We start from the raw sequence: 21,770 nt of genomic DNA on the forward strand, positions 1-21,770 counted from the left end.
ATCAGAGCTTCTATTGGCTCTTCAATCCAGCATGCCAGATCCAAGACAAAACAATGATTATGAGGCCAAACTGCCAACTCAAACACAGTGAAGATACTGAAAGAATATTTAAGGAGTTATATAGTACCGTTCGGGTTTCTGTATATTTCTGCCTTGGGACTCTTAAAGCAGAACAGAGAAGTGGTCTGGACTTTCCTCCAGGCCTATCAAATGTGCTTTTAAAAGGGTTAAGAGGAGAAGATTTCATTGTCAACCTGCGGATACTGCATTCCTCCTGCTAAAAAATATTTTCCTCCTGACCAAGATTAGGCCTTAAGTCTCTGGTTTGCAAAATTGCATAAAATTATTTGGTCAAAGACCTATATGCTTTGGACCTTGAGTTTGCGCTTGCAATTGAGTCCAGATTCAGGAAATTAGAGGCCAGAGTGTTGCTGGGTAGCAGGCAGTCACACAGGCATTGTTCCAAGAGGGATAACCGATGAACAGCACTACTCAGGAAACAAATTCACACAACGGTGCGTGCTGTCGGCTGTCATCACAGCTAGCGCCGGCAGGCTATTTATACCAAAGGTCATCCGGCACAGGCAGTGAGTACACACACAAACACACACACACACCCACACACAAACAAACAGACAAGAGCCCACTGTCCGCATTGGCACTATTCTGTTAGAGGTTATTGATAAACTTTCAGTGGATATGCACTGCTGCTCCCATTGGGAGTAACGCCCCTCCCAGGGCTTCACATGTGAAAACTTCGCTTTGCAGAGACATTTTCACATTACAAACACATTAGGAGGCCAAAGTTTTAAATTTAAAACTGAAATTTGTCCAAAAACTTCTTCTCACGCAGATTTTCACACTGACAGTTAAGTTGTATGTATTGTATATTATATTAAGTAGAGAAGAACTTTTAAAAACATTGTTTACTTTTGCACCACCACTTTTGCAACAAAACTTAACAGAAACACAACCCACAACCCACAATACATAAAAGTAAACTTAAAAAGTACAACAAACCAAGCATCATGTAGCATCAGCATACCTATCATGTCCTTAGTTTGTTTGGCCATTTAAAACCCATTTAAAATAAATGATTAGTATACCTAAAAAAAAAAGGGAAAATAACTGGGACAAAAATATAGGCCACTGAGCATTTATTAAACATTTAGCATTGCTAAAACCACAGTGTAGCTTGTACAGGATGAGGTTGTGAAATCATTACACTTCCTCATATTCCTAACTGTATATTTTTTATATTAAAAAACGAAAATATTTGTTTAACTGCACAAATAAATAGGCCCTAACTTGGTAGTAAGTTATTTTAGTTCCTCTGAATTAAATGATAACCACATACGGGTCATTTAACAGCTTTGTTTAATCAGATATTAAATGTGGTTTCGAAGAGGTCTGTAACAAAAAAAGGAAAAATAATTTTGGTTTCTGCCTTCTTATCCTCTCTATCCAACAGCAGCAACAGAGGCAGTAGCAGCGAGCTCTTTATTTATAGCTGCTCGGATTCGCACTGGCCCTGTCTGCCTGTCACAAGACCCAGCAGTGGATCCTCTGACGACAGCATCTGACTGACTGACGGGGAGCAAGAGAAGGACAACAGAGTCAAGAGGAAGAGAAAGAGGCTGCGAGAAGAAGAAAAAAAACTATGATAGTCTGAATTGGGAAATAACATGAAGAGAACAGAGGAAGGGAGAAGGAAAGCACATAGAAAGAGCTTGCACCAGTAAAGACAGAAACACACAACCTCTTCCTATTAACTACACTGCAGTTAACAACATACCAGGTTCACAGAAAACAGAAACATCACCTATAACTTCAAAGTGACATGAGATTCTTTTGAGGTTATATTGTCCTAACTGCTCCTAACTGAAGGTACAGCAGATTATTCCATGAGTGTCCCTCCTCTTGCCTCTATAAACTCATAAAAAGAAATAGAATTTGCCAAAGAATGACAGTGATTTACACAGACACATTGCATTAATTCTTTCTTCTAAAAGCTCTTATGCTAGCCACATTTAAGAAAGCATAAATATCCCTGCATTATTAAATCGATCCTATCTTTTAAGAATATATAGGTGCTTTACAATGTACTGAAATAAATTTTTATTTGCTAAAAAAAAAAAAAAAAAAGGGTTTCCTAAATTTGCCAGTTTGCTGTTTGGCTAAAAACACAACTTGACAAGCTAGTTTTAGCTTGGTTAAATCACAACAAAAACATTTAATACAGATAATTCAGAGCAGGGCAGTGCCAGGTGCTGACTCAGTAATGAGCTACTGCCTTAGTAAACTAGGTGCTAATTACACACTAACTGTAAGTGCCAACTGAAGATAGGTTGTAGAGAAATTTATCCTGCAATTTCATGATGGTAAATCAGGACTGTGTTTTTGATACTATACTTGATTTGGTTTAATTTGTGCATTGTGTTGAGGTAAGTTTCTTTATGGCAGTTGGATATTCTAAAAAACATATATAAACGATAAGACTAAAAAGTCACAGTTTGTGTCTTGGCAAAAATAAATTAATATGTTTTGTTATGAATATAAACTTTACACAGGGCGTCAAGTCTAGCAAAGCACCTGGCTGATACCATGAGTCCTTCATGAACTAACACTAGTTAAATTGTGGATTCACTCATTCATCGGCTGGCAACAAATCAGTCAGTGCTCCATTTAGAACTTCTTTATGAAAGGCAAAATAAAATGCAAAGTTTCATTTGCTTTCTCAGGTAATCTATGGAATGTGCTATAAAATGTGGTCACATAGAACAACATGTTAAGTGGAACTACAGGGAAGAAGGCACAGTTTGCTCTCTATCTGTTCTATAGTGGCCTCATGCTCACTGGTGACAAATGACAGGTGAGATGCCACAAAAATCTATTTAGTTTTCTACTTTTACATTTCATTAAGTCTCATAACACATGGTGAAGAGAGGTTAGTAGCAGTGTTGCACAGATGAGGTCAGACAGGGGACAGCTATGTTACCTGGCCCACAGCCCTCTTCTTGCCCTGAGATAAGATTAGCCTGCCATCTAAAACCGTCCAGTGTGAGGAAAGGCTGGGTGGTGGGAAAACCCCCTGGTCAGAGTCAAACACCAGTAACCTTAGGACATGGGGGTAAGGAGAGGAGAGGAGAGGAGAGGAGAGGAGAGGAGAGGAGAGGAGAGGAGAGGAGAGGAGAGGAGAGGAGAGGAGAGGAGAGGAAGTAGTGGTATTGTTGATTCATCAATGGCCTTGGTTGCAAAACCCCTTCACTGTTACTGAAAGCCAGGTGCGTCACACACTCCTCAAGTGTCCATACATCAGACAGCCAATCCCGTTAAATAAAGATCTGTAAGAGGCTTTGCTGTACCTAAGATAATAATAGCTCCACCTCACTGGGATGTTTCAGTGAAGCGTCTTTGTGGATGTTTGTGACACACCACCGAGTCTGTTGTGCTCTCACGGAAACCACAGGGAACAGCCTGACCCACTGGTGATGGTGGCACCCACTTTGGCTCCTTGTCACAAAGCTCAACAGGCCTCTGGCTGACCGTCACACTGCCTGGGGATTCTCGCTGAGGGGATAATCCGTAGAGACTTTGTTCCTCCCTCCTCCTTCTACTCTCACTGCAACCAAAGTGTGTCAGGGTCCTGTGACCGGCAGTGACACACAGGCCCACATTCTGAGAAAGCCCAGTGTACTACTGAGGGAGGGAAGGATTTGTCTCTCCCAGAGAAGATGACAAGCTCATTGCTGCGACAGGTTTCTGCTGGTGCGCCCACGATCTTTCTGTTTACCTGTGTATATGGGTATGGGTTTAAAGTGTGGGAGGTGTATGACTGTGTATGTTCCTGTGTGCCTGTGGTTGTGTCTCTGTGCCTTCCTGTGTCTTTTTGCACTTACTGTATGGGTATATGTGAGTGTACATTTGTGAGTGTCTGTGCATACATGTATCTGCACACACCCCAACACATAGTACTGTCTTAGGTTACGAACTGGCCCCAACACCATGTGGTGCTAGAGCTAGAGGGTAACCTTAGCCAGGGTTCCCTTTGTGGTGGGCAACCAGGTTGATTAGAACAGGCTCTGCTTACATCCCCAGTACTGAAGGCTTTGTGTTAAGCAGTCTCCTCTTTCAGCCCTCCTCAAGAGCTGCTGACCAGCAGACCAGAGCAAAAGTGTGCCACCACGCCATGGATGATGAGCCGGATGGGGTAAACGGTATACCTCTAGGGGCGTAAAGGTACATTGATCTGTAGCCATATATCGATTCAAGTGAAAGTATCATTACATATCGTCCTCTCAAAGACATGCCATTATTTTAAATTCCAACTTTATAGTCTAGCTTTAAGAAGAATTCATTGTTTTTCATTCAAAAACCTTGAGTTCAGTTAAATTGTCAAAGCCAATTTTAGATGCTTTTTGTGAGTGGGAATAAATGTAATTGATTGTGTTAAATGGGCTTATGTCATTTCAATCACAGGCCCCTAAGTTTAATCAAATCCACATGGTATAACGGCAGACTATGTCATTTTCATGCTGCTGTCATTTGTAGACTAAAGTTTATATGCGGCACTGCAAAGAATTTGACAAATATGTTTGTCAACCTGAGAGATGCACTGATCCAACGTTTTCTACTTTTTCTTTGAAACTTACAATCTGTAAAGCTCACTTTGTGGAAGTCATTTTAGTTCATTATTATGCAAGGTAACAATAGGTAATGAAATGATAGCACTGTTGTGGTACTTAAAACTGAGTCAGCAACCAGCATTTTTTTAAATATTTTGGTTGATAAAGATATTTGCAGTGATTCCCAGCAGAGCTCACAAAAGCAAATTTAATTCCTTCCCTCTGGGTTTTCCAAGAACTCTGCGGCTGGCTCGTTGCCTACATTTCTAAAGAGAGAGTCTGTGACGCACATGCACACACGTATTGTAAGGGTTGGCCTATACCTGTGGCTCTAAACCTTGCTGACTGGATTTGTGCCAAACCTACTGATGATCCCTGTAGGTGTAGGTGGTTGGGTCTGTGTATAAAATTCATTGAGAGTGAGCAAGACAGAAATAAAACTGTACAGAAGTAAAAGACAGGCTTGATTTCTCTAGAGTTATGAGTTACATATATAGTTCATGTATACAGTAGAATCCTGAGAAATGGGTCTCAGTTCAATCTGACATCTGTAGAGTCGTGTTACTGTCTTATCCTGTAATGTTATGTTAGGGTTACATCAAAAAGCCTTCCTGTGCCGTCACAGCAGACTCACCAGCCAGCAGAGGCTTAACAATGGCAGCCTAAGCCAATGTTAACATATGCCGGCAGCTAAATTAAGCTCCTAATTAACAATCTCATGCCGAGATAACATTATGGGATAAACAGAGTGCCAAGTAACCACCTGAACTAAATGCCAATGCACGAAGATCTCTTTCAAACACATCACTAATTGCCTTTAGAGTACATTAATTTGGTATTCTGAAAAAGATCTCAGTAGCGGTAAATCATTATATTTTCATTGAACTAATATATCTTATTTAAAAAAAGGCATTTATAAAAGTAATTTACAAACTGTAGTAGTAAAAATTGAAAAATGAAACAGGAGAAGTATAAGAAAATAAAAAACATAAAATGAATAACAGATATGATCAAGTAACATGCCTTAAGAGAAATATATTTCAGACACCAAATGAATGTAGTGTGATAAACCCCTCAGCATTTTGAGTGGGACTGTTTAGGCAATATTTTTCCTTTTAGAGGCTGAAGTGGACTCAGTGCAAAGGCTACAGAGAAGATCTTGGTATCATATGAGACTACAAGATCCAAGGAATTGAGGTGTTCCCGGTGGCACACCTGGTAGAGCGCGTACCATAGAGGCATTGTCCTCGTAAGCGGGCGGCCCGGGTTCGAATCCGACTCGGAGCCCTTTCCCGAAAGTCTTCCCCTTCACTCTGTCCTATCAATAAAAATGGCCAAAAAATATCTTTAAAAAAAAATCTAAGGAATCCACCATCATGATAGCTTTTCAGAGATGGGGTTAATGGTTGATTGATTGATTTTATTTACAGATGTATGACAAGAACAACTTGACACACATTGCTGCATCTCAAATTAATCTTCAGGTTCCCAGCTTAAATGATGTGCACAACCTCTGTGTGGCATTTGCTGTTGACCCGCTATCTCCCCCTAAAAATCCACTGCCCCTCACCCCCAATTCTCTATAAGATGGGGCAGGACTTAAAGCTGAGAAACAACGTCCCATGAATTATACTTGTGAGAGCAATGACTAGTTATTCATCGGAACGCTGACTTTGAATCACTAGGCTGGAGAAAATTCTCAGCTTTACAGCACTTACTGTCACTTACTGACAAATACCACATCAAATAATGCAGGCCATGTCCGTCACATAGGGCCTATGAAGTCAAATAGCAAAATGTCAACTAACTGAAACTTCATGCGTCTTTGGATTATATGTCCCACAAGGAACCACATATTATAACACACATATTTTTTATAGAGATCAATATCACTGATGGCAACAAAACTCTCCATAAAGTTGATGAAACCTGGTTTTACTTAATCTGACTAAAACCTCAGTTAAAAAGTGTGTAGGTAGGGGTAGGGGAGACATCTGGTTACTGACCAGTCGCAAGTGAACACAGGTTTATGGGTAATCAGGTTATTCCAGTGCATCAAATACATGCTGCAACTCCACCCTCAAAGTGGCTTCTCCCAGTAACCTGGTTTCTTGTGTGCATGTAAACAAACAATATGTCAGATGGTTCACGTATGTATTGGTTTTCAGTGGAGAAGAGGAGAGTTACAGTGCATTAGAAAATTGGCCTCCAAGGCGAACACAAGCTGCCTGATGGCCTGCAATAACCCAGAGCAGATAACATCAGAGGCTACTGCTAGCAGGGGTGACATTTAAACAATCTGTCAGGGCTGACTGTGCATGTGCCTGAAAAAGTCAGCCGGGGGGAGAGAAAGAGAGAGAGACAGAGAGAGAGAGAGGGACAGACAGGGAAACAGAGCTTTTGTGTTCCTTTATGAGTGAGAGAGAAAGTAAGAGAGCGAGAGAGACAGTGTGTGTGAGAGAGAAAGCCAGAGCAGTGAGAGAAAAGAGTTGACATTTACACACTGTGGGTCTTAGTAGTGAGCCTACAGTATATACACACCACTGACAAATGCACAAGTGTGTCAACCAATATCCTCCAACTGACTTCATAACAAATCATAAAGATTATTATACTATATACTGTATATACTATGTTCCTGGAATATCCAAGCATCAACAATGTAATGTTAGTTATTGAAATAATATAGAACAGACAGTTATATATGTACCTATGAACACCTTTCTTATCTCCACATGTCAACAACAGCCACCCCGACCTCTTGGCCTAAACCCACCTAAACACAGATGAATAAAACAACTGTACCAGCAGAACCACTTCTTATAATGTGTGTTGCTTGTGCGACAATGGAATGGATTATGAAAATATGTTAGGGTCTTAAAAAGAAATGCAGTGTCTTGGATCTGCTCTGCTTGAGGGAGAGCCTCAAAACAGTCTGGATACTCTTTATCAAGCTTGTAATCAGACCGACACAAAACAACAGAAAAAAACTAACAGGAAATAATCAAGGAAAAGACAGGAAGACGGCATTTCCCCTCCAAAAACATAAAGGAAGTGGAATATGTCAAGAAAAAACACTATGCCTAAAGTATGAAAAGTCCTGTCTATCCTTTTCACAGCTCTACAAGTTCATACATGTTTAACAAGATAACTAGAATAGTTTTGCCACAGAGGCTTAATTCATGTTTTACTCTCTTGAGCATCATGTGTATGAAGTGATCAGCAGTTCATATTGGCAAAACCCCTATCCACAATTGGTGTGCCCTTTTACCCAGCTGTCAAAGTCCACATGGTCTGCATTCCAATTGTAACCCATGTAGAATTCTCCATTCAGACACATGGGGCCTAACTGAAATGTGTACCATCACTCACCACAATCACCAAATCTAACCAGGGCTCATCCCTAACTTTTAAAAGTAGTTTCCAGGCTGCCAACCAGGCATTAGGTTTTGTTTGCCGAAACTGAAAATATGTTTTTTTAGTCACTTTATATTTTGAGTAATTAAACATAAATAGGTGAGATTTAAGATCATCTATTACGCTGATTTATGGACTAAACTATACACTAATTTAACCAGAACAGTACGCTGTATGAATAACCCGTCCTTTGAAGGACATTCATATGATCCCAACTTGCCTGCTTGTGTTGCTTTGACCTCTAGCTCTTGTCTAGACCTGTGCTGTGCTGTGGGATGTGCTACTTTGAACTAGTGAACTTGATGTGTCACTTATTGAGGTTATAAATTGTACATGTTTTGTAGTCTAATTATCCATCCTGCTCAAAGATTCCAGGTACTTCCTTTTGTTTTTTTGTTCCTTGTTATCTGGTTCTATGTCAGTTGAATTAATTTGCAAATTTGTTTGCGATGTTGTTTGTCGAGTCCAACCAATATTGTCTTTTGGAGGGGCCACTGCTGATACCAATAATTAGGCCTATTTTTTCATATTTTTTTCATATTGGCACATATTGAACAACCATATTGGCATATTGGTTGACAATTTTTCAAAATTGTTGCCAATGACAGTCTGGCATTCATCACTATTGGCTAACTGATGCATTACATGACTGAAGTTACTTTATTTCAATATTTTCTCAAGTATCCAATCTAAATATTCCTGCAACAATTACTGTTTCTTAATAACTCATTTTAGAATGTGTCACGCCTGTTAGTGAACACATAACGGGATTGGGACAAGAAAAACTGCATGGGGTAGAGGTGCCAATACCACGCATTAGCCTGACTGAAATAAGGCATTAAGGGGTTGCCTAAAATAAAAACGGCTTCAAAAGTTCCTAATCCCTGTGTAGCAAGCCATGCCTCATAGTAAAAGTGGACCAGAGAGAAAAAGAAAAAAATGAAACCAGATGCAGAAGTTCAACAGCTTTCTCTCTGGTGTAATGCAGCCTCTGACATGTTGATACAGCGCAGCCAGCGGTAGCTTCAGTTACACTAAATTTAAACTAGACAGATGCCACACATAGTTACTCATGCCTCGCCCCGGGAAACAAACGTCTCATTCATCACAGTGGGTGCTGGGACCCCTTCAGTTCAGTAGGGTTAAGGGGCACCCACATGGTGATAGAGCCCCACATGTGGACCTCATGCATGACTGTCTGACCTTTGACCTTGCTGCCTTTTTACAACCCTAACCCTAACCCCTTTTCATAGAGGCATTAGAACCTGTAGGTCCATAAACTCTTTTGTTCTGACACATAAAGCCTTCAAACCTGAGCTATAACATCTACAAAGTCTACAGACATTAGCTTGTCTATTTGTTAAACTCTCCACTGTCGTAGCGCTTTCTTTTTGACAGTCATTTGCGGTGACTTTCGTTATACCTTTGCATTTCAATATGTATCAATGTCCTTAATGTCTAACATTTTTAATATCCACGAGCTTCAAAATTAAAATAAAAAAAGAGTAACATATTCTCAAAGTGGGAGTCAAGCACAGAGCATGTAACATGAAACAATATCAGGAAATTGTAGTTGAACACATTTAAGCTTTAAACTTGAGACCCCCCACCAAACTGTTCATATGTGTGTAAAAGAAAGAACTTTCCTTACTTTTTTTAGGGATGGTGTATTATAATGTCTAACAGACTGCAGGACAGCCTGTACTAATGACAGCTGCTTGTCTGAGTGGAGGCTCCCACCCCTCAACATATAAGTCTAAACAAACCCACACACACACTCACACACAGACACACACACACACACACACACACACGCACACCTGGCTAGAGTCTGGGAGTGCCGACACACTCACCTGGCGATGTAGCGCACAGCATTCTTCCACTCCTCTCCTCGTTAAGATTGCAAAGTGCTTGAGCAGTAAAAAGTTGAAGGCTGCAGACGTGCTGGGACGAGAGGGGTTCTCCTGCACTAAGTACAAACGAGTCACTAGAACCTGCCGCCTGCCCTCTGCCACTCTCTCTGGGAGCTCAAAATAGTCCACCATGAGAGCGATGTAATTTCAGTCTTTCCCACGACAAGGACTGCGAGGATCGTGCTCTTGGTTCAGAGAAGCAGAGCAATGACAACAACACCGGCAAGGACAAAATTGCTTTCTCCACTTGCTGCTCCCAGTTTGATCATTTTATTATGATAAAAATGTGCCTTGACATATTTTCATTTCAAAGCATGACAAAGACAACCCTATAAAGCTTCAAGAAATGTCACGTTATCAGAGTCAAACCTGACCAGCCACTAAGTGGTTGTGGTGACTGCTGGCATCTGGAGATTTCATTAGCCTAGATCAGTCTCTCTGATGTCACTGGTGGTCTCTTTCACATCCTGAGAAAGCAGTGAGAAAGGAAAGAAGCCTCAGCCGTCCTGGGGGCAGGTCTACAATGCATGCTGGTATGGTGGCAACCGACAAACCACAAAAGCTTCTCTCAGTTATTGAGATAAGAAAAAGCAAGAACAAAAAAGTCAATGTATGCAGAAAATAGAAAAAGAGATAGGTCTGGAAAAGGTGTAGGTAAACAAAAAATGCTGTTCATCTTTCCCCTTGCAGCAGCCAGAGTGGTGTGCCCCCCTCTCCTTTTATTCCACCCTGCCATCTGAACCCCACATGGCATGTCTGGGCAGAAAGCCAGACACCTCCGCTATGGATCTACGACTCTGCCACCCATAAAGGGCACTTCTGCCCCCCTGCCTCATACCATCTCTAACGCCCAATGAGGCCTCTGCTCATGACCTGCATAACCCTGTCTCACCACTAACTTATTTCTACCACTCACATAACCACTTTGCACAAGAAACTAGAAAAGACAGGAGTAAGTGGTACTTTAAGGGTTAAGCCCAAATACACGCTGTAACATACTTTAAGATGGATTGTGTTATTTCCATATATGAAACTAAAATCAAAAACAGTAAAGGGGAAATATGTTCTATAATTAGTATGTACAACCAAGCTTACCCGTTTGATACTATAGATGAAAGCAAGTGTGACGCCTCTGTCTGCAAAACCATCACACACACACACACAATGCCACCACTTTCAGTGCCGTGTGTTTCACAATGGTAGTTAGCTGGAAGCTGCAAAGTGAAAAAGTGTGGGACTGACGGCCATTATGCATAAAGTTACTTAAAACATAACTTACATACTTCTTAGCACGTGGTTTCCCCAGCCTATGTAAATCTACAGGAGATGCCTAAGTGGTTTTCCCCAACAGCGTAAAATGACGAATTAAAAAAAGAAAACGCAGGGAGCACAAGCAATGGTGTTTGAAAAAAAAAAATGACATTAAAGTCGGCAGCAACTGTTAACAATGTCCCAGTGGCTCAACATGGTCTGAAGGGCCTCGTGGTTAACCACTTTCATTGGATTTACTTTCTACTGCAGGAATAACTCCAGTGGATTTTCCAGAGTGACTGGGATTTTGTTATGAAAAAGACATGTTGCCATTAGTTTTTAAAACTATTTTTTTAAGTGCTTTGAGTAGCATAAATTACATTTCATGTGGAAAGGAAGAAGTGGATATTGAATGCTACAAAGGCTAGGACAGAGAATAACTTTGTCCAAACACCTTAGAGGCAAAAAATGCCATTAATTAGAATTTTACCAATACAATGAAAAAAGTCATAGGAGAGACATTAGTCAATTTGCTTCAGGACCTCAAACGCCAAGGACAAGCCTGCTTAGAAAAATAGCTTTCAGAGAGCATTCAGTCTACACATACAGTCCACAGAGCAGACCAGGTTAAGTTAATGTCAGTTTTTATATGGAACTATACCAACTCCACGTCAAATGAACGCCACTTGGCCGAGCTGCCTCTCCCACAGCTCTGCTAACCTCGACACAGGAACATTTTGCCAGCGCACTACCCAGGCTGCAGTGACACAGAGCGTGCCGAAAAACCATCAAAGCCTCCCACGAACGCAAATCAATATGTTCTCTACTCACACTCACGCTTACATTTACCTAACCCCTCACAGATATGCATAAAATGCTCCCGAAAGCAAAATATCAAGTGGTGAAAGTAGCAATTCAAGATTACAATGCACCAATTCAAAACAGCAAGTCTATTAAGTTCTGTTTGATTGCAGTGAGTATGGGTCGTCAGATTACATTAGCCATTCTTATTAACTTACAATATGATATTTAGGCCTGGTAATAAGTATCAATAATGCAATAAGGTTAATTTAGGGGTGTCAAGCTGATCCATGAAAGTGCCATATGTGGCTATAGGTTTTTGATCCAATCCAATGGACTGAATACTGTTTAGGTGATTGAATGATTTGAATCAGGTGTGTTTCTGCTTGGCTGAAATGGAAATCTGCAGCCACATGGCACTTTCATGTATCAGTGTGACAATCCTAGATGAGCGGGTTAGTTCATTGATAGTCTTAACAGATAATACTACAAAATGCAATGTAAACCATAAAAAAATGTTTATTTAAAAAAAGAAACTATAAATGTTATTTTCACTTTTGTATTTATAATATTGGCCAGTTTCAAGATAGTGATCTGTTTTGTTGACGATCTGAAACCATCGCCTAGACTACACCAAATCAATGTAAACAATAACAAAAACATATTTTAGGAGTAAACCTCAACGTACATTTTTTTACATTATTTCCGTACTAAGAAAAATTATTTCTAAAAGTGGCTTTTAAAAATCACTTTTACTCAATTAAAAAATAGCTGTATCATTAATTTAAAAAAAGGTTGTTTATTGTTTTTTCTCCTTCCCTCAGATTTATTTCAGTGAACGATGAGTGAGCCAATCACTCACCACTTACACACTGATTCACAGAGGGACTTGTTCTTCTACTCAGCTGGCACTGTACATAATCAGGGGAAAAACCTTACAGTAAGCTTGGCCAAGGCCTCTGAATAGAAAAGCAGAATATTTCAACTCAAAGAGGTGGCTGTTTCCTGAGCAACAAGAAAACACTCAGACAGAGCAAGAAAATGAAGAAGACAGACACCTATACGATGTGACAAAGAAGCTGAACAAAAAAGGCGGACGGAGGCAGGGCATTACACTGTGCGACAGCTTCAAAATGATTTTTTAATCACATTCACATATGCAAAGAAAGACAACAAGATAACCGACAGCTGGAGCTGGAAGTAAAAATGTCCAAGAAGCCAAAATTTACTAGAATACGATGAAAAGAAAAGATGTAGAGATTTTAACATGAGTAACCAGCTTCCATAACATATTGTAACTTCTGCTATAAGAGATGTGGAGATGATATTTCATTTTTATTATAAAGTAAAAACGTGCAACATATTAACAGTAGAAGTTCCAAGTTGTTACAAAAACAAGCCCTGACTTGATCCTTGTGTGTGCAACTCCCTGTTACTCTGGCTGTGTGATCCTGTATTACACTCCAGTTATTAATTTGGACAGGCGCCCCCCTTTTGGGCCAACTCATACAGTCCGGACCAGATTAAAACCACTTGCACAGTGGTGCTTTTATTCCTATGCTTATTCCAACTGCAGTTTTTCCCCTCGTCCCACCTCCAAATCAAACTTCTTTTTTTAATCGAAGGAAAAATTGATTTAAGATTGCACAAGCCAAACCTTCATGGAGTCATTACTTTCCCAGAGTTTCATGAAAAGGACACAGCTGAAGAATTCACATGTTCCAGTGGTTTAGGCCCAAAGACAGAAGCCAATGAAGAGGCTGATTTTAGCATTGATGCAAAGACCAGTACATATGCCATTAATCAATCAACATGTGGGTTTAAATCCAGCTTTGTTATATCTTATTATCATGGACAAAGTATACTATTTAAAAAACTTTTTTTGACATCTTTTACGTCACATTTTAAATGAATAAACAAACAAAACCCTAAAACGGCAGCAGCTTCTCTCTGAAGCTGATCCAAGGCCACCTCAGCCAGACTATATTTTTCATTTCACTACAATGCCATCTTAGTCAAGTTTCCACCAAGGAAGTGGAAAAGTTAACATTTCATCTTTTTAAAGTGTCTGCAATCATTTAGGAAATGAGCGCAAATTATCAGTCATTCAGTAGTCATTATTTTGCCTCAAGTGACATGAATTATCAAAAGGGTGAAATCTGCTCCTGTCAATCATACCACATATCAACCATAGCCATTCGCACTTCATTAGACATTAAGCTTAAAGCAAATTTTGGAAGATACCATTTGTATGTCCAAATGTCTGGTAATGTGCTGGAAACTAAAAGCAGCTTGGGGATTTTTTTTCCTCCAAACAGAACACGTTTATTTTGTCTTTGTTAACTGGAAGCATTTATTTTAGACATTAAATAACAAAATTCACTTTCTAACGACATGACATATTTATTGCACACCTGCTTGTTCCATCAATTCACTTCTCAAAGCCATCAAACCCATTTTTACACACTACATCAACCTGAAAAATTTGAAAAATCTTGTATATCATTTTAGACACATTCCTTGTAATTCAGTCTGCAAAATCTTGTATCTTTAGGACCCTTGATTAAAATTTGAATCTGACAGATGCTGTGTGATGATTGCACATCCAAAGTTTTACAGTTTGGCTTCTCAATTTGTTTCCCAAAAAGTAATGTCCGATTAAACAAACTTCATATCTGCACTTCACAATCAATCGTCTGCCAAGAGCTTAACTTTGTTTTTTGTTTTTATGAATATACGATTACTTGTTTAATACATTAATTATGATCATCTGAAATTAATATTTAACTAAAAAACCCAGGCATTACTTAATATATTTCATTGCCCTCTTCTCTCCTGTGACATTAGTTTCCAGGATAGCCTTATAGAAGAAAAATAATGAGTGTGTCTGTTTTGGTAGGCTGTCTCATCTTAGTCGGATAGTTTAACCTGGGGGCAAGACAGGGCATTGTCACGTGGCAAAGATCCTCATCTAGATTCAAACCCAAGGCATCTCATTTAGCAAGGTATCCACCAGAGATCACAGACCCACCAGGACAAAGACTATTTTTAAGTCCTTGTTGTATTGTCTGAGGCACAATCTCAGCAATATATGACTGCTAGTGTATTGTTTGAATTTGAAAAGCACAATGCTGAAGACATAATCTGAATGTTAGAGAACATGGCTTATAACAGTTTTAGTTTATCACTACTTTTCCACATTCCTCCCTGCTGGAGGTGTAAAGCATTATTAAAACTACCTGATAATTTTACATATCCCTCCTTTGATTATGTCCTTAACATGTCATCTAGCACATGAAACAAATGACTCATTAACAGTCACAGTGGATAATCGGGCTGAACAATTTTGAATTTCAGGATTTTTCCTACCGTTTTTAGGCCTGGAAAGATTAATAACGAACTAAATGACTTCGCAGATCTAATGATTGTAGTTGGTCCCCAGTGGACTTCTTTAATTTTTTGGGTGCCGTTTGTTTATAACATGCTCAAGCTTTTCCAAAATTTTGCACACCGATGTGGTATTAATAATGATCTAAAAATTTTCAAAATCAAAATATGGACTAGTGCAATATCCAAATCGCAGGAGGTGCAATATTTGTTAAAGGAAAAATATGTATATCATTAACTTAGAACTGTGGTGCTGCAGAAATGACCCAGTCTAAAAAATTGTATTGTACAGACTAAAAACAAACTTTGTCTGTTACAGATCCTAGCAAAAAATCATGTCAACAATATTTTTCTATAAAAATCTGAAAAAATATGCAAAAATGATCATTCCCTCAATATCAGTAATCATATCGCAATAACAATATTGTTCCAAATAACCCCAATAAAATTTTGGGTTTTTTCGAATAATGTAGATAATTTCCAATGGTATAATTATATCTGAATTCTAATGTAGGTTTTAAAGATAAGAGACTTGACAACAGGTCCTGTTAGTTGTTAGTGACAAAGTTGACATACTTTAGCAGACTAAACTTTGTTTTCTTTAACTAGTAAGCTCAAAACATTTTACTCCCATATATCAGGCCAATTAGAGAACGTATCAGGTACAATTAAGACATTTATTATTATAATAAATAATGATTAAAATATTTATTTACCTTACTTTCTTCAATTTGAATTGACTGAATAAGTAAGTAATTAACTTGAACATATACAAACGCAATGTAAGGCAATTTCTTGATTTTGTAGCTGTATCTCTTAGGCATTTGTGCCTTTACATTTACAAATATCAACAATAACTATGCACAGGAAATACTATGTTTATAGCAAAATAATAAAGCTGTCATGGTTATTGAACATTACAGCAGCATCTGCCTTACTTTAAACCTATTTTGTGAACAAGTGATTTAAAGTTTTGACAACATTAACATGTGCTTCTTAGCAGAAATGTGCCTCTGGGATTCAAACTGGTCCCTCCTTCTGTCATACTTCACTTCCAGCATATCAACCATAGACTGTATATAAATGATATCAACCCTTTCTAACTGTTGCAGTCCCGCCACAATTACACCGCGTTCACATCTACAGTCGACAAACAATCTGTGGCAAAAAAAATTGCAGGAGGCATATAAGTTTTAACTGGGTTCACAGTTAAATTAGCACATGGCAATAACTGCACTTATGCTAACCTGCTTAGCATGTCAAGCTAATGACAGCTGGTGTTGTGGACATTAGCTGGGCGACCACGACACAGAGGACGCATGATATTTTAATATCTCCATTTCTCAACAAAAAAAAAACAGTTATTGGGACCGGTTCCTCTTTCACAGAGCGACATTTCAGTGGAAAGCATAGGTGGAAAGCTGCAGGGCTAAAATAAGCCAGCAGTCGCCAGGTTAGGTGAGTTACTTATGTTAACTATATGGAGTCTTGGGCTATTTTGTCCATGTTTGAATCCTTTTCATCCTGCCTGTATACACCACTTAAAAAATGTTTAAATGCCATGTTGGTATATTGTTTTCAGCACAACCTCACCTTCATAACCTAATAATAATTGATTTTTTATTCTGACTTACTGGATCAACATTTGAACCAAAAAGAAACAAAGAACATAAATGTGATCTTGTGATTGTGTGTGATCCTGTCATCCAACTCTGGTTTTTATTCTAGTGTGACTCTATTGTATCTGTGTCTTGTGTGTTTAGCGTACCAATTTTGGTCATTTTGTGTATTTTTTTTAGTCATTTTCTGTCTTTGTAAGTCATTTTGTGTCTTTTTTGGTCATTTTGTGTCTTTTTCGGTCATTTTGTGTCTTTTTTTAGTCATTTTGTGTCCTTTTTTTGGTCATTTTGTGTCTTTTTTAGCCCTTTAGTCCAATATAAAATGTGATTTTGAATTTTTTTTTTTTACTTTCAAAAACACAATCATGCTCAATAAAGAATTTTAAATGTTGCAAATGTGAACAAAGGTTGCAAATATAACATATAAGAGGGTTACATCCAGTTCTATCATTTTATACTAAATATATTTGACCTTGTCTGCAGTTTTACTTAGTATATCACCATCAAACTGAAACTGGCCTCATGGAGTTTACAGCCAGAACTTTAGAGGTAAATTTACAGCAGGGCTCCATGCTGCTTTGTTTTCTACTCTGGTCGTGATGAAAAAGTCATGCTTTGGCGCTTTTGGAGACTGCAGGGGGTTAACAGCAGCATATCATGCCGTAAGTTTGGTATCGATACATGCAGTTTGAAGTCAGCGGGGAAACACACTGACCTGCGGGGCCTAGCGGCTGCTGCTGCCCGTCCTCTCCGAAAATCAGTCTGAAGTCCAGCTCCTCATTCCCGGGGCAGTTTGCAGTCGTCATCGGGTTTGACAGCTCGGGTTTTACCCCGCCACTCGGCCGACCGTCGACCGCTGGAGCAATTTATGCTCGACTGAAATGTCACAACATTTACCGACTGCCACGACGCCGAACTTCAACTTTTTTTTCTTTTAAGTCATGCGCGTTTGGCCATGCACGAACCCGTGGTTTCCCCCTCGTTAGACAAATCCAACATACAGGTCGTTGGCTGCTCTTCCTCTGGCAGCTCACTGGCTTCAACTTCACAGAAAGTAGTCTGCCCCCTCTGCCTCTCCCTCTCTCGCTGTTTCTCTTGAGTCAACAACAAAGAAGCGCTTTCTCTGCCGGTGTTTAATGTTCGCTGTAAAGCCGATGAATTGTCCGTTTAATTGTCCCGTCCCCTCTTTCCCTCTATCTCTCCTCCTGTCTGTTTCTCTATCGCTCTCTCCGGAGCTCCGATCCCAACTTTTACTAACCCCGCGTGACAAGGCTGTTCCAGAGGTGACGTCAGCAGACACAACACAACACAGAGCACGCACACACATACATACACACATACATAAACACGAAGCTCCTGAGCTATGGAGTTAATAAACAGTTCATTAACCCTCGGGGGTCCGTCTATTTATTGAAAATACACTGAGCATGTTTTATTTACAGTGATAACTTTATTTCATATATCATATGTAGACAAGCTGGGAAAGGCAGTTGAAGGTGCAATCGTAGGGGCTTTTTACACTGTGAGCCATTTATGTTTCTAGACCATTTTTAAATGTGAATTTTCTTTGTACTAAACTATTGCTATTTTTAATTTACATGCAAATAGACATGTTGATGTTTTTGTAGTTATTTGTTTATTTCATTATTTTCTGCTGTTTTTTTGTGTATTAACAGTGGAGAAAAAAATGGTACATTTCCATAAAAACCTATGTCCTTTGTTTGTATTTGGGTTCTTGGCAGCTTTATACTTTTTAAAAAATGAAAAATCTGACTGATAGCCAAACTTGTGTTGAGAAAAAGGGGCCATGCATGTGATGTAAGGACAGACTGAAAAATGCTGAACAAGGACAGAAATGAATGCATAGGAGGTTGACAAATGTGAACCAAAATCTCCTGGACTTCAGAGGTTTAAGGACGTACCAAGTTATGGCCTTAAGTACATTGTTTCATTAAGGTGAAATATGTAACAGATCTGACATTTGGTGCATATAGAATACAAACTTTAATCTATAATTCATAAATATTTAATATATTATAGTTTGTCCTATCACTGTGATTTTGCAAAACAGTTTTTGCATGTAGCAAACCTTTTGACCTTGCAGCAACCAGGTCTTACAGCCACTTTGCTCTATTTAATTGGCCCTTCATGCTCTCCCAACAACCCAACATTAGATTACATCCGATTGCACTGTGCCCTCAACCCTACCTCTCTATGTGGTTCCAATCCAAGCCAGGATTGGTAAGTATAATGATACAATGCACTTTCTACCTTTAGATCCCTCAAGCCCGTCAGCGGCAGGGCACTTTAACTTCTAATCACCCAATTTTGGCTTGTGAATGGAGTTGTAGGGAAAATAGACGTAGGTTCTATTGAAAAACAAATGCTGTGTGGCTACCAAGAGCACTAGTAGTTATTTGGATCTTTTGTCCCTGATTCACATGCTTGAAATGACTACATATATTGCCTGCCCAAGTTGTTATTTTGCACAGTATTTTGCACTTGGTGGGACTCAGTGGGCGTTTCATACTCTACACTAAAATGTTGGTGAACGGAGCAATACGTTGAGAAGATGAACTATAGGAACCCAACCATTTGAAAATATCTTCAGTAAATAAAGAGATATGCATAGGCTACTCATTACATTTAATATAGGCACTGTTAAATGTAACTCTGACATGGCAATGAGTATTTTTTTCTTGTGCATATACTCACAGATTATTTCTGCTGTGAGGGATTAATTTTTTTTTTTTAGTTTATTTATATCACAATGCAATTCTTAGTATTTCTTCCCAGAGAAAGAGAAAGGGTGGACAGAGTACATCTGCGGCTAGAATAAAGCAATCCCTCTGTACACAGGTTGTTCCACACCCTTTAACCTATGTGGCTCTATCCAACCCATCAATCTCCTCAGGTTAATCTTTATTGGGTAAGCAACACAGAGGTTGATGCACTCTAAAGCTTTAATGTGTCACTGCTTATACTATCTTTTTTTCCTTACAACATTTGTATTATTTTTCAACCATTTCCTGCTTTCATCCTGCTGGAGATCCGAGTCCACAGTAGAAACACTAATGTACACACAACCTTTTTTCATTTATTGACATATACTATATAACCAAATGTGCTTGCATTGTTGGTAGCATTGGTAGCGTTGGTAGCACACACACACACACACACACACACACACACACACACACACACACACACACACACATTGGTGGCTGATCACAAATATCTGCCTCTATCAAGCCAGTCTTTAATGTTTCACCACAGCTTTTTGCAACATTGATAAGCAAAGTCATATAATATCATGTGTTTATAACGTGCAATACTGCTACTATTTATTCCTGGCATAGATAAATAAAATAACAATAATATTTTAGTGCTTTTATGATCAACTTGCCATAAAAGAAACAAATTGCATATTCTTTGTGTGAAAATCAAAAGAACTTTGTATGTCTAAGATAAACATGCACATTACTAAGAGAAAAGCACAGCGGATCAATTAGTATATTGCTGAAAATAACTTCTGCAAGAGCACATTTTTTATGTAAATCCGTCCACAAATTGCATGCGCAGCAGACACCAGCATCTTATTTTTCTGACACAGCCACACGACATACACCTATGCTCAAAGCATGTGGGCGTACAGACAGGCGCTCAGCTCACAAATGCATCTGAAAGCATCAATATCACATTTCCTGTGGTCTTTATTTCTAAGCAAAAGCACAAGGTTTAACGCTTTTTGACTTATGTACACAACCGTCTGAAGCAAACATTATGTTCCTCTTAGTACTGTAAGGGTTGCTGCTATTAAAGATTTCCTGATATTTCTGATACTCATGGGCATGTAGTGGTCTAATTAACAAGTACAAAAATGTTCTACTCCAGAACAGGTGTATAGTTACTTGGCTTAAATAAGTCATAAATAAGTGTTGAAACTTGCAGGAGTTGACAGTTACTGTCATCTCTTTGCACATGATTATTGCGTAAATCAGTAATGCCATACACCAACTAATTCCAGCCTGTATTCAGTTATACTCTCAAAAGAGATGACATGCATTATTTATTTATTTATTTTTGCAATGGAAGAAAAAGCCAAACAAATTTAACTGGAATCAGTTCCTGAGCTGTGGTTCTTGCCCTGCTGCAACATATTTAAGCCAGTACTTCATAAAAATAACTGAAAGTGAGGAATAACAGTAAATTACTGACTCAAGAATGCTCGTTTAAAATGAGAAAACACATTAAAAATGCAGCTTTTACAGTTAATAGTTATAATAGCTATAGTGCCACACATGCTCACAAAATAAGGAGGAAAGAAGGAAATACGGTTTATCATAGTATCTTAAATGCATATTTAACTTTGTCCAAATATATTTCCTGTTAAATTGAACTCTAAAGTGATCATTGTATTATTATGTGACAGCCACATGACTTGCATGAACTTTCTCCTGTGCACTCATGTCTCCAAACCCAACGGCGTTAGTCTAATTCAGGTTACCTCTTATCTTCGCTGATGACCTTTGAAGGGAGAAGATAAAGAAAACAAATTGTGTGGGAGGCTGTAGATGTGGTTTGTGATATTATGTTCTTGTAAAGAAAGTTATGAAGGGAACAAAAACAGCATCTGCCCCCACACCGGTCCTGTTTGAAAGGTGTCACTCTTTCAAGGATTGGAGGTTTGCACACACTGCTGAAATGCAATGCAGCAGCACCTTGGCAACACGCGCGATGTTCACTAAATGTCAACA

At 39.0% G+C, this 21,770-nt stretch overlaps 1 protein-coding gene across 1 annotated transcript in view; it reads right to left on the minus strand.

The window, feature by feature from the left end:
- nfatc3a (nuclear factor of activated T cells 3a) overlaps positions 1-18,184 on the minus strand; it is a 67,521-nt gene extending 49,337 nt beyond the window's left edge. Inside the window, exon 1 of the mRNA XM_059349219.1 lies at positions 17,729-18,184. Coding sequence (XP_059205202.1) covers positions 17,729-17,819 — 91 coding nt within the window. The 5' untranslated portion in view covers positions 17,820-18,184. The remainder of the gene's footprint in view (positions 1-17,728) is intronic.
- Positions 18,185-21,770: the final 3,586 nt, after the last annotated feature.

The sequence above is a fragment of the Centropristis striata genome, chromosome 2 (assembly GCF_030273125.1).
Source record: "Centropristis striata isolate RG_2023a ecotype Rhode Island chromosome 2, C.striata_1.0, whole genome shotgun sequence".
Taxonomy (NCBI): domain Eukaryota; kingdom Metazoa; phylum Chordata; class Actinopteri; order Perciformes; family Serranidae; genus Centropristis; species Centropristis striata.